At 39.3% G+C, this 13,862-nt stretch overlaps 1 protein-coding gene across 5 annotated transcripts in view; it reads right to left on the reverse strand.

Annotated features, from left to right (window-relative positions):
• Positions 1-1,241: 1,241 nt before the first annotated feature.
• Positions 1,242-13,862, reverse strand: part of LOC124711602 (RILP-like protein homolog) — a 155,219-nt gene continuing 142,598 nt past the window's right edge. For all 5 annotated transcript variants that reach the window (XM_047241759.1, XM_047241758.1, XM_047241760.1 and 2 more), the window contains one exon: positions 1,242-2,915. Coding sequence is in view for 3 of the 5 variants with exons in the window: in XM_047241758.1 (XP_047097714.1) it covers positions 2,795-2,915 (121 nt within the window). In the remaining 2 variants the exon portion in view is untranslated. The remainder of the gene's footprint in view (positions 2,916-13,862) is intronic.

Genomic DNA, 13,862 nt, shown 5'->3' on the forward strand with positions numbered 1-13,862 from the left:
GGGAATGACTTACTATTTTCTTCAGGCATATAAACTCCGACAGCTATGTTTTGACCTCTACACTTCAAGATGTGTGAACTCATTTTGCCAGGCGCACTTCCTCTCCCCATACGGTACATTTCCAGCAATCCGATCTTCCTGATTCAGGATTGTCAGTAATGAGGATGACAGAATCCTAAAGGTACTAACTAAATCCTTTAATATGAGCTCTCCCAACTCTACACTTTTCACACAGCCTCAGTAACATGCTTTTTCTGAGAGAGTCAAACACTTGCATTTCTCTGAAGTCGTTTTACAACTGACTCATGTGCTGCAGTACTTTATGCATTGTTAACTAAACAATGGAATGTTGCAGAAAGTGCAATCACAAAAGAATTACCAAATCAATTGATGAAACAATTTGAATTACAGTGTGTTAGATAGCCATTGGTGGACTGGTTGTGGATGGTCTGTCATAACTGCTTTGATTTGTCTAGTGCAGGGAAACACATACCAGTACTGGGCTACTACTTCGATGTATCACAAAATTATCTCTGTTTAATTTGGCAATAAAGAGAGTACCATATATCATTTTGTCTTTTACTGTTTCTAGTTATTTCTTTTGAGAGTAAATTAGCAGTTAAATTAAAGGGGGGGAAATATGATCTGAATATGAAGTGGAATTAGACATAAAATAAGGTAGATGATGCCGGAAGGGTAAGAAGTTTCTTCATAAAATGAAGCCATCTGGAGAGGAAATAGTTCTGAACAAAACTGACAGTGGTTATTTTAACATCCATATATTTTTGGTCAGCCAACTTACATCTAAACAAGTTAGACTGAATGCACAGAACTGAAATTATGCACTGAATAGGGTGTTCAAATCTACAGGATTGCCTTTTTTTTGCCAGGTATATTTGTAGTTAATTCCATAAAATCTGTTAAAATTTTCAGTACAGAATAATGGTGTCTAAAAGATTGTATTTCTAACTCATCAATAATTTTAAAATAGGAAAAATGGCATTTATTGTTGGATATGAGAATCTTGATCCTTCTGAAGAAAGGACTTTCTTGCACAACATATCTACCATCACTGTTCCTATTTGCACAAATGCCTGTTTTAGTACCTATACAACCAAATTTTTCAGTATCCAGTTACAAAAAGGTCAATCTTTTGTAAAACATTTAGCTTAAAAGTACTTGCATAACATTAACATTTACAGAAACACTTGTTGCAAAAACAAATATAACAAACTGCTACAATCTCTATCAGTATACTTCACTCTAAATGCTTTTATTTAATGTCAAACATTCCAAAATGTATAGCAGTACACAATCTGCTGAGTGACTTACTGTCAAATGACAAAGTGTTGGTTTCTGCCACCTTAGAACAACTGTAAATAGTGACTCTTATTGGCACACAAGACTGTATCTGTACACAACAAAAAAGCAAGAACACCAAATAAACGAATGTCAAAAATTTTAAGTAATTTCAAGTATTTTTATGTACCCTGTATCACAAAACTTCCAGGAAAAATATTTGTGTGTGTACAACATTTTTTATGAGACCTGCAACAATACATATTTCAGGTCTTATCTATTCATCATAACATATATGAAAAAGTTCTAAAAGTCATTCACCTTCTTCAGCTCACCATAGTTCTAATGTGCAGTGTATGTCATGACAAAATTTAGTGTATATTCTTCTAAAGAAATGGCATATTTTCCATAATATTTTCAACACACTTAATCAACTTAAAATAGTAGCACTGAATCATATATTACACAAATAAAGTTATCAGATCCAAAATACAAAAAGATAAAAAAGTTATCACATCAGTGTATCAATATACAAATTATTATATATTAAGCCTTCTGCAGTACATGGCAGTACATTCTGCCACAAAGAGATTTAGCATATTTACAATATATGATGCAATGTACAAAGTAGCAACGTAACTATAAATGAGTGTACATGTGTAAACTAAACTGCAACAAAGACAAATGAAAAGTTTTTTCAGCTATACAAGGTGACAAAGTTCTCTGTTCATGTTTGACAGGAACAAAGGAAACAGACTTGCACGAGCAATTATAAAAACCAGTCTATAAAAACATGTCATCAAGTAGATCTACCAATGAATGTCTTATCATACTTATCTGGAAATATATTCTACAGATACATATGATGTATTTATAAATTTGAATATTTACGAAAAAATAAATAAAACATCAATTTAGTAACAATACTGGGAATGGATATGAATCCACAGACACATGCAGCAACATTTAAAACACCAACTATCAGTTTAAAATGGTTCAGCTTTTCTTTTCAGTTTTATACTCACTGAAGTAATGTACACGTATAAATAAAAATATATATGCTCTGAACTCTTAGAAGTATCTAAAAGCAAGAATTAAGCAGAAAATTCAGGCAAATGATTGTAAAACAAACGTCCAAGAGAGCACAGCATTTTTACGACTTCATAACAAATTGTTGAAACAATAAGCAACTGAACAAAAGAGAAAGGAATGTGTGGAAAGATAAACCACATTTGTTGTAATACTCTTATCTACTTATTCAGTACTAACAACATTTTAGATTCCGTATTTGCCTACACACAGACAGTGGATATTGACCAAAATGCTATTAATATAGTTGGAACATACTTCTGATTATCTCTGAGATGGTCTTTTGTTCACTCAAATTTCAATAAACACACATCTTCATTCATGAAACCTGCAGAGTTCAATATTGCCTGCAATATCAACAATATATCTAGGAAATAAAGCAGTAAATGAAGGATCAACAACTCTATTACAATGGTATATTAGAATCTGAAGTGCTAGATAGGGCCATCTTGGACAATGATGAAAGACTTCGTTTTGGAGCAGCACCAAGGAACGAACCATTGTTGTCACTAAGGAGCTTCCGAAAACTGAAAGATAAAAAGAAACTAACTATAATAGTCTGTTAAAATATTTGAGGTAAAAATTATTGTTTGATAGGATCAGATGAAGCATTTGCAATTTAAAGGCAATATATTGTAGTGTTTGTGTCCGCAAGAAGGTAGCATACAAACACTGATTTCTCCCTCCATATACCAATCACAGCTGCCTACAAAGGTATCTAACACACATTTTAAACTACAGTTAGACAAATAAGACAATTTACTCATAATTATAAAACTCTGTTCACCCTTAATTTGTTTTTAAATATAGTTACACGTACATGTTCACGACATGGCATTGTTGCTCACTAGAAGCAGTGTTTAAATCCCCGTCTCGTCCTTCTAAGATAGAATGGCTGTGCTTTACTGCACTATTCCATGATAGTTGTACTTGGGTGCCCTCAAACTGTAGTTGAACTACTTTTCTCATCTTTATCACAAAGAATTGAAAATTTGACTCTTGTGACACTAACACGGATACAAAATTAAGTTTTAACCACATTACTTTAGGCTTTATTTGACTAATTATTATAATAGGAACATCGAGGAAAAAAGTGAAGAACATCAGAACACTGCTGTGTACAATTTATGCTGACATTCGTAAGAAAGGGAGGCAGCAAAGGGTACGTTCCCTGACAATATCTTTTGGATTTGGCTTATTTTACGGGTTTTGACACAGAACCCCATGCAACTCGTTAACGGTACAAAACAAATTCATTTGCTCTGACTTTTCTGAATACCCTTATAACCACCCATCACATGTACCGAGTTGATAAAAACGTTGCAAAGCACGCAAGATGATTGTTATACAATGTGAGCAACACTATCAGTCAGAGATGGAATGAAGCAGTTTCAACAGGATTACAATATTTTATTTTTGATTGGAATATGTGTAGCTCGTTTTTTCTTCAGCTTGAAGCCTTAATGATGAAAACACAATGTGTACACATGCTTGAAAGTTATTACAGTAAAATCTAGTTGAGGATGGACACACCCTAAACAAAAATGAGAAACAGTAATCCCTTACCGGTAGTGGAGGACTGATGTGTGACACACACACACACACACACACACACACACACACACACACACACACACAAAACCAGTACACAGAGGTTTTTCTAACTTTTTGTAGTTTAAGTATGCACTCTCCTACACACAACTGATATGTCACAGCAACAGGTGGATGCACTTTGACATCTTTATGGTAGTTTTTATCTACAGTAAAAATTGAGCGATAGCTCAAAACTAGTTAAATATGTGTACAGTTAGGTGTATCTATAGACAACACAGCACTCAACTACATAAGAGTGGTGGCCTTTTCTGGTTGTTGTTAACGATGTGGCAGTTATATTGAAAGAGCATGAAATGCTGTACAATGGCAATCTTTGTGTACAAGTTATAAGGGGCAGTCAAATGAAAATGAGACAGATTGAAAAAGAGTAAGTAAACTGTTAAATATTTCAAAAGTAATTGCCATAACTGTTCATACATTTATTCCACTCTGAGATATGATGGTCAATGCTTTCATGCGAAAATGCTTGCGACTGCCTACACAACCATGACTGTACTCAGACACACATCTCTTCAGTGGAAGCAAATTTATGGCCGCAAATGTCTTTCTTCAGGCCTCCAAAAATGTGGAAATTGTATGGGGAGAGATCAGGGCTGTATAAGGGATGTGGAAGGGCCTCCCAGTGAAACAACCTTGGCAACAAGTGAGTCCGACCGCATGTTCCTTAGATTGTTTCGAGTATGCTGAAGAAGCTTCATCTGGAAGCCCTTGCACATCCTCCATACAATCCCATTCTCTGTCAATGCACTTTCCATATTTTTGGAGGCCTAAAGAAAGATATTCACAGCTGTTAATTTGCTTTGTATGAAGAGCTTAGCACATGGGTACAACTGTGGTTCTGTAGGTACTTACCTACACTTTTCCATGAAGGCACTGACCATCTTCTCTCACACTAGGATAAATGTATTAGCAATTTTGGGGACTACTTTTGAAATAATGAATACTCCCCAGAATGAGATTTTCATTCTGTAGCAGAGCATGCGCTGATATGAAACTTCCTGGCAAATTAAAACTGTGTGCCGGACTGAGACTCTTCGTGGGCAAGTGCTCTACCATCTGAGCTACCCAAGCACGACTCCCGACCTGTCCTCACAGCTTCTGTTATGCCAGTACCTAGTCTCCTACCTTCGTAACTTCACAGAAGCTCTTCTGCGAACCTTGCGGAACTAGCACTTCTGGAAGAAAGGATATTGCAGAGGCATGACTTAGCCACAGCCTGGCAGTTGTTTCCAGAATGCGATTTTCACTCTGCAGTGGAGTGTGTACTGATATGAAACTTCCTGGCAGATTAAAACCTTTCTCCCAGGAGTACTAGTTCTGCAATGTCCGCAGAAGAGCTTCTGTGAAGTTATGAAGGTAGGAGCCACAGGTATAAAACCCCTGATGCAAGAGGTTAAGAGTGGGAGTGGTATAGGTATAGACTAGGATGTTGGTGGGGGATGGAATACCACCTTAGGAAGGGTTGGAAGAATCTTGGGTAGGATATCCCTCATTTTTGGGCCTCATGATAGACAGCCAAAGCCCTGGCAAATGACATGCTTCAGTTGCTCCAGTCCACAGGGATACTGGGTGCCAAAGAGGTATTCCTTTGCAGTTAATTACTCAGGGTGGTGAGAGGGTTAGGGGTGTCTGAGAATATGGCAGGTAATTTGTTTGTGGACTATGTTTGGGAATTGGTGGGAGGGAGTGTGTGTATGTGAAGGCCTTAAGGGGACCTACAGCATACTGGGCCAGGAATTCTCATAGCTGCATGCTGCAGATAAGCAATCCATGGCCAGGCTGTATGGAAGCAATTTTTTGATGTGCAAGGGATGACAGCTGTCAAAATTCTGGTACTGTTGCTGTTTAGTGGGTTTACAATGGACAGAGAAGTGAATGGAGCCATCAGAGAAGAAGTGGTCAGTGTCCAGGAAAGTGGCATTCTGAGTTGTAGGAGGACCATGTGAAATGGATTGGAGAGATGTTTAGGAGCACCTTGACCATCAGTCTAGATAATGAAGATATCATCAATGAAGATAAACCATGCAAGGGGTCTGGGTGGCCAGGAACATTTCCTTCGATGGTCCATAAACAGTGTGCCATAGGAGGGTGCCCCTCAAAGGCTCCACTCACACTTTAGTCCATATTAAACCTAGTAATCACCAACAGTACCTGCATTTTGACAGCTGTCACCCTTTGCACATAAAAAAATCATTGTCATATATCCTGGCCACCCATGGACGCAGTACCTGCAGTAACAAGAATTACCTTGCTCACTAAGCTTAAGGTTTCAAAAGGGCCTTCAGAGGCAGGTACTATCTTTTTCTCCTCCCCCCCTCCCCAAACATAGTCCATAAATTTATTCCCATACCATATCCACACTTAATCCTACACCTCGCACAGCACCAAGAAACAGCCACAAACTACTGTCCCCCATCATGCAAGACTGAAAACATGAACCACAGTCTTCCCCAGCACATTGTCTGTTGTCATGTCCTAAAATGAGGGAACACCTCTATCCAAGATCCTTCCCACCCTCCTACGATCATATTTCGTCACTTACCCAACCTACATAACACCCTGGTTCATCATCCCTATGCCATTCCCACTCTCAACCACTTGCCACAGCAGTCATATCTCTGTGGAAGAACCAGGTTCAAGACTTGCCCGATTCACACATCCAGCACAGCACGCCCTACTCCAGTCATGCCACAAGCTTATCCTATCCTATCAGAGGCAGGGCTGCCTGTGAAAGCGGAAGTGTCATAAACCAGCTCTGCTGCAAACACTGCACAACATTTCATGTGGGCATATCAACCAACCAGCTGTCTGGCAGATTGAATGGCTACCACCGAAAAGTGGCCAAGAAGAAAGTTGACCCTTCGGTCTGTTCATCACTAAAATTCCCTCCTAATCCCAGTATTTGTGACCAGCATTTTAGAAAATGATCAACAGATATTTTCAGATCTCCAAATCAGAATTCTCACATTATGTTTTCCTTCCACCAGGCTTGTTACATACCCCAACAGATTATTTTTCAGAACAAGTGCTTAGCAATGACAGTCCTGAAATGTCCCTTGCTAACTAAACACTAACACAAAGCATTTTCAATGGTGCAGTTACACAACAGAATCCAAGTTATTTTTTCCTATTTTGGAAAGTTTTCTTTCTTTCTTTCTTTCTTTTCCCCCTCCATCTTTTCATCATATGCTGGACATAAACTGTACATGCAACAACATTCAAACTAGGTTTGGAGCAAAAGCACACTTATCAGCTGACAATGTTCTTTAAGGACTGTTCAAATAACTGATTGTAAAACACTACAGCTGATGATACAACACAGCATAAATAAAGATACAAGACATGATCTAAAAGTAATGGGAATTTTTGATTTTCATAAAGAATCTTAATTTATTCAACAACATCAACTTTTTCTCTGCTAAAGTAATTCCCCTCAGATATAATATATTTGTGCCAGTGCTTTTTCAAATTTTAGAAGCACTTCTGAAACCTTTTCTGTTACGATACTCACGTCCTTGAGCAATTCTCTTTTCTCATCAATAGTGGCAAAATGATATCCTTTCAGGGCTCGCTTCAACCTTGGGAACAGAAAGAAGTCGCAGGGGCACTGTCCAGCAAATACGGTGGCCGAGGCAATGTAAAGGTTTTGTTTTTTTCCAAAACATCAAGAACAATCATTAATGTGTGAGGGAGAGCTTTATCATGATGCAATTTCCACAAGTGGTTTTGCCACAATTTTAGTCTTTTTCTTCAGATTGCTTCACGCAAATGGCACATAACTTCTAACTAGTATTTCTTATTGACCATATGACCATAAGGAAAGAACTTTTGATTTACTGTCCCTTTATAGTCAAAGAAAACAATTAGACGAACCTTCACATGTGATGGAACTCTTCTAATTTTTTTCGGTTTTGGTTCTTCAGGCACTTTCCGTTGCGATGATAGGGCCTTTGTTTTGACCTTACACGCATATAACCACATTTCATCACCTGTGGTAACGTTATTTAGAAGATCTGGATCAGTGTCAACTTCCTTCAACAGTTCCTGAGTGATGCCTACACAATGTCATTTTGGGTCGAAATTCACCAGTTTTAGAACAAATTCTGCTGCTAAATGTTTGATATCCAAAACACCTGAGAAAATTGCTTGGAATGCCAAAGGATATGCCTTACCATTACCAACCTGTCTGCTGGTAATATGGCAATTTTTCCAGAACCATTTTCTTTACTTCTTCCACATTGTCATCAGTAATTGATGTGCTACAGTGTCCAAGGCAGTCGTCGTCTTCAACGTTTTCTTGACCCTTTTTGAAACATTTATACCACCTGTAAACTTTTGTGTCTCTCACAGCAGATTCGCCAAATGTCACAGTCCACACTTCGAATGCAGTGTTGCACATTATTCCATTTTTAAAGCAAAATGTCACACAAAATCTTTGATCCCTCTTTTTCAAAAGTAAAAATTCACTGAGCACCTGAAAGAGCATATAACCTTTTCTACTGCCAACAATTAAATTAAAAACTGAAACTGGCTGCAAATGCAAACATACATCAGGAACACCTACATCAACAAGATAAAAAAATAAAACTTTTGAAAACTGAATATGCAAAATCAACAAAATTCCCTTTACTTTTTCATCACATCTTGTACATCACCTCAGAAGCAAAGTCAGCTAGTGTTTCATTAGTAATAATCAAGCATGCAAAAGATTAAAGTGAACAATGAAGTGACAACCTAAAATTAATTGTTTTTATGAGTTTTCACAAAATTTTGCTTTTTTCCCTGCTCTGGGTGTGAAAAATGGTGTGAACTGGAAGCCAAAGATTTATTAATATTGGTTGGTTTTTTTGTTTTAGGGCACAAAAACAACTAGCGTCATTGTTTTCTTTGACTATAAAGGGACAGTAAATCAAAAGTTCTTTCCTTATGGTCATATGGTCAATAAGAAATAATAGTTAGAAGTTATGTGCCATTTGCATGAAGCAATCTGAAGAAAAAGACTAAAATTGTGGCAAAACCACTTGTCAAAACTGTATAACACGAAGACAAAGGGAGGAGTTAAAAATGGCTAAATGTTATTGCCAAACAATGAAAGAGAAGACAGCTAAAAAAAAGGGACATGGAGAAAGGTCTATAAACGACACCATAGAGAAACGGAGGTCCTAAAAACAAAAATTAAATGGCCTTCGCTATATTGCTATGATGGATAAAAATTAAAACGCAGTCGACAACCCATGCGTCCCTTGCTAAAACGGCCAATAACTCAGACAGCAAACACAAACGAGAATGTAAGGAGTTTAAAAAAGGACGTTCAGTCATGAAATGGCAGACTGTCAAAGGTTGAGTGCAGTGAGTACAGAGTGGTGTGGGAGCACCTCTTAACAAATGGTGACAGCTAAAACACAGTGCCCGATACGCAAACTAACTAAAATGATCTCATGGCAAGAGGGCCAAGCCGCCAGAAGAGGCTTCATAACCCGGAGCTTGTTCCTGTGAAGGGAGGTCCAGTGGTGATGCCAAAGGGACACCACCCACTTACAGACAGCAACACAGAGATCATTGGAGGGAATGTAAGAACCAGTGGGCTGAAGTATGAGGACTTCAGCCCTAGCAGCAGTCTCGTTTCCTGTCAGATCGACTTGATCAGGAACCCACATAAACACCACGATGACTCCATCAAGAGTGAACAAGTGACAGCTTTCCCGGACCCGTTGCACTAAGGGATGGACGGTGTACAACACACATAAGCATGGAAGGGCACAGAGAGTCAGAGCAGATGACACAATAGAGAAGCCTGTGTCATTGGATGTACTTTCCGGAAGCCAACACCAAAAAAACATCAGTGCCAATGACGAAACCACTCGCAACACCACCATCAGTCCAAGAGCCATCAGTGTACAGAAAGCACTATCACAAAGTTCCATGCGAAGGTCGTGGAACTGAAGGTGATAGAGCGAGGCTGGAATAGTGTCCATAGGAAGCAAATGAAACAAAGTGAACACGGGTCACTTCATGAAGCCAAAGTGGTGAAGGGTTCACACATATCAGGAAAGTGACAGGTAGCATGAAATTAAGCTGCCACATAGGAAGAGCAGAAAGTGAACTCCGGGAGGTAACAGAGAAGAGGGATGCACCCCACACTGGCAATCAAAAGGAGTCACTGAAGGAGGTGACATAGAAAGGGTGGTCACACATGGCAGACAAACGGCATGTGTATCTCCCGAGGAGAAAGTCACGGCGGTAGGACAGCGGTAGTTCGGCAGCTTCTGCATACAGACACTCAACTGAGCTAGTGTAAAAGACACCAGTGGCCAAACAGATGCCACGATGATGGGTAATACGGTAAACCTTGCTCAAATTGGGATGTGTATAATTCGGAAATCTGCCCAAACCATCCAAGTATTTCAGTCCTGACACATTCAGTGCACCTTTATATGCTGATTTGTTGTATAAAGCAGAATCTGCCTAATGCGGAAACAGAAAGCACATCTTACAGTACTACTGTATTACAGTTAATTAGCTATTCACGACTCTATAAGGACGTTACTTTTAAATCCTCTGTTAAGCGGAGCAAAACCAAGAGGTCCTGCACAGCACCCCTGGTGTGGACCTAACACTACATTGCTCTGTGCAAAAATGAGTTTAAGTTACGCTCAGTGTCAGTACAGTAGGTGGTGGTGGTGGTGGTTAGTGTTTAATGTCCCGTCGACAACGAGGTCATTAGAGACGGAGCGCAAGCTCGGGTTAGGGAAGGATTGGGAAGGAAATCGTTTCAAAGGAACCATCCCGGCATTTGCCTGAAACGATTTAGGGAAATCACGGAAAACCTACATCAGGATGGCCGGAGACGTGTCAGTACAGTACATCAAAGGAAACTGTACGTTCACAGCAGCGGTCTGTCTGTTGGCTTTCTCGTTTTCCTCAATACTAACGCTCGGGCGGCACATACAGGAACACTGTTGTTCATCTACTAACACTCTGCTGCAATGTGCGCAGCGAAAGAGGTCGGTATTGTTCCGTTAAACATTAGTTTTACCTGGCAAGGTCAGTTTTTCTGCCAGTTTCAGTTGACTAGTAGCAGTTTAAGACAGATAGTAACACGATGTCGAACAAATGGTACTTGTTGTTAACACTTAAGAAAAAGATTAATGTAATCGAGGTGAGTGAGAGTGAGAAATTCTCTGTGCACGAAATTATGTTGCGTTTCAAATGCGGTAAAACATAAATTTTAGACTTTAAGAAACAAGGATAAGATTCGGGACAAATGGATGAAAGAGAACGGGCAGATAAAAAGAAAGGCAAAGAAGACTGGAAATGAAGAAACTAACAAAATGGTGTGGGAATGGTTCATAAGTGCACAGGCAAAAAACTTACCTTCATCTGGACCAATGTTGCAGAGCGTGGCTCTGAAAGTCACTGAAGAGCTTGGAATTACGAAGTTTAAAGCATCCACAGGATGGCTGGACCATTTCCAAGCTAGGCACAACATCGTGTGGAATGAAGTGTGTGGGGAAGAACATGCAGGAAAGTGTGGCAACAGAATGGAAGACAATAGTGTCCAACTTAATTGTGAATTATTACCCAAAAGATGTGTTCGGTTCTGATGAAACAGGACTGTTTTATCGTGGGCTGCCTTCAAAACTGCTAGCAATTCGAGGTGAAAAGTGCACTGGTAGAAAAATGTCCAAGGAAAGACTCACTGTACTGCTGTGTGGAAACATTGTTAGGTGAAATGGAGAAGCCACTGGTGATTGGAAAAACGGCAAAACTGCATTGGTTCAAAAACATAGAAGTCAGTAAGCTTCCAGTTATAAGTTGAAGCAATAAAAAGGTGTGGATGTAAGTGGTCTTATGGAAGAATGGCTGGGCTCTTTCAATGCGAAAATGAAGAAAGGAAATTGCCAAGTTCTCCTTTTCCTAGACAATGCAACCTGCCACCCAAAAGTAATGTTATCAAACGTGAAATTGGCTTGGTTCCCTCCAGGTTCAAGCAGCCACAACCACCCACGGACTGGGGGGTTATTTACACATTCAAGTGTCATAGGTGATTACTGATACAATCTCTTATTCTTAGTGCTGAAGAAGCTGCCCTTGCATGGTCAGTTTCTGTCCTAGATGCAGTCAATTGGATTGGCTTGGCAGTAAAGGAAATAAAACCTCGAAACTGTCACCAAGTGCTCAAACAGAGCAGGGTGTGGGGCTCAAGAACAAGACACTTCTGTGGCCAGCAAAGTTCAGGAAAATGCAGCAACAATAGCCAAATTAATGAAAATGTGAAACATTTTGGGTAGTGCAGATGATTACATTCAAATTGATGACTTTCTGTCAACTCACTCCACTTTCACTTCAGCAAGAAATTTAATATAAATCTGCAACACAGAGGATGATGATGATGATGACGATGACGACGAAGAAACGAAGGAGGAAGAAGAAGAAGAAGAAGAAGAAGAAGAAGAAGAAGAAGAAGAAGAGGAGCAAAATGATGTCCCTAGATAAATTAATACACCTGAAGAAGCCACTGCATGCATAAATGATTTTACACAATTTGCAGCACACACACACACAGTCTCCCAGATTGTTGGAACTATTGTATGGTGCAAAAAATTGTCTAGAAAAAAATGATTTTGAACAGGAAATTAAAACAAGTCTCCCTCCTTGATATGTGGCAGGGGGAAGAGAAATGTGGGAATAATATGTATGTACATACAATAATAATACAAAAATAAATAATAATAAAGCATGAAAAGTAAAATAATAAACAAATTTAAAGTTTGAGTACAAAATATAGAAATGATGTGTTATTTATAAATTCGTGTAATAGTCCAGTGTTATCATCAATTACTGTAATAGTCCAGTGTTCTACTGTCCAATATACAGTAAATGAACATCTACTGTGCTGGAGTGAAGGCACCTAAATACAGTACTATACAAGCACAATTAAAATTTTTTACTGTACTTTGGTGCATGATACCTGACAGTGAGTTTTCTGTAATCTGGAAACTTGTCCAAATCATAAAATTATTTTAGTCCCAGGCGATTCTGTTTTGAGCAAGTTTTACTGTATTAAGACGGCGTAACAGAGACAGATGAGCAGATGCATAAACGAAACAGACAAGGGATCAGTAAAAACTGAGGTGGGCGGTACCACTGAGAACATATAGGACATTGAGGGACAGCATACAGTGGGCTGCCAGGTAAGACACCTGCGAGGACAGGGAAGGTTCCTATTGAGCATGAGTCCCAGGAATTTCATAGTTTCAGTGAACAGAAGAGTAACAGGCCCAAGACATAAAGACAGAGGAGGAAAACAAATGCACAACCAGAAATTCATACAAATGGTTTTGTCAGTGGAGAAACTAAAGCCATTGTCGATGCTCCATGAGGGAAGACGATTGAGACATAGCTGAAGACAACACTCAATGAGACGAGACCATGGAGAACTGCAATAGATGGCAAAATTGTCAATGAAAAGGGAGCAAGAGATGCCCGGCAGGAGACAGTCCATGATAGGGTTAGTAGCGATAGCAAAGAGGACGACACTTTGGACAGAACCCTGAGACACACCATTTTCCTGGATAAAGTGTTCAACAAGGCGTAACCCACATGCACCTTGAAATCTCGGTCTTTTAAAAATTCTTGAAGGAAACTGGACAGGCAGCCACGGAAGCCCCACATGTAGAAACTACGGGGGGATACCAGTCCTCCAGCAGGTGTCGCAGGCTTTCTCCAAATCGAGAAACACTGCCACAGGCAGGCTGGGATTTCTGCAGAAAATCAGTCATGACATGGGTGGACAAAGTGATGAGAAGGTCAACTGCAGAATGGTGCGCTTAAAATCCACATCGTGCAGTGGTTAGAAG

Source organism: Schistocerca piceifrons, chromosome 8, assembly GCF_021461385.2.
Source record: "Schistocerca piceifrons isolate TAMUIC-IGC-003096 chromosome 8, iqSchPice1.1, whole genome shotgun sequence".
NCBI lineage: Eukaryota > Metazoa > Arthropoda > Insecta > Orthoptera > Acrididae > Schistocerca > Schistocerca piceifrons.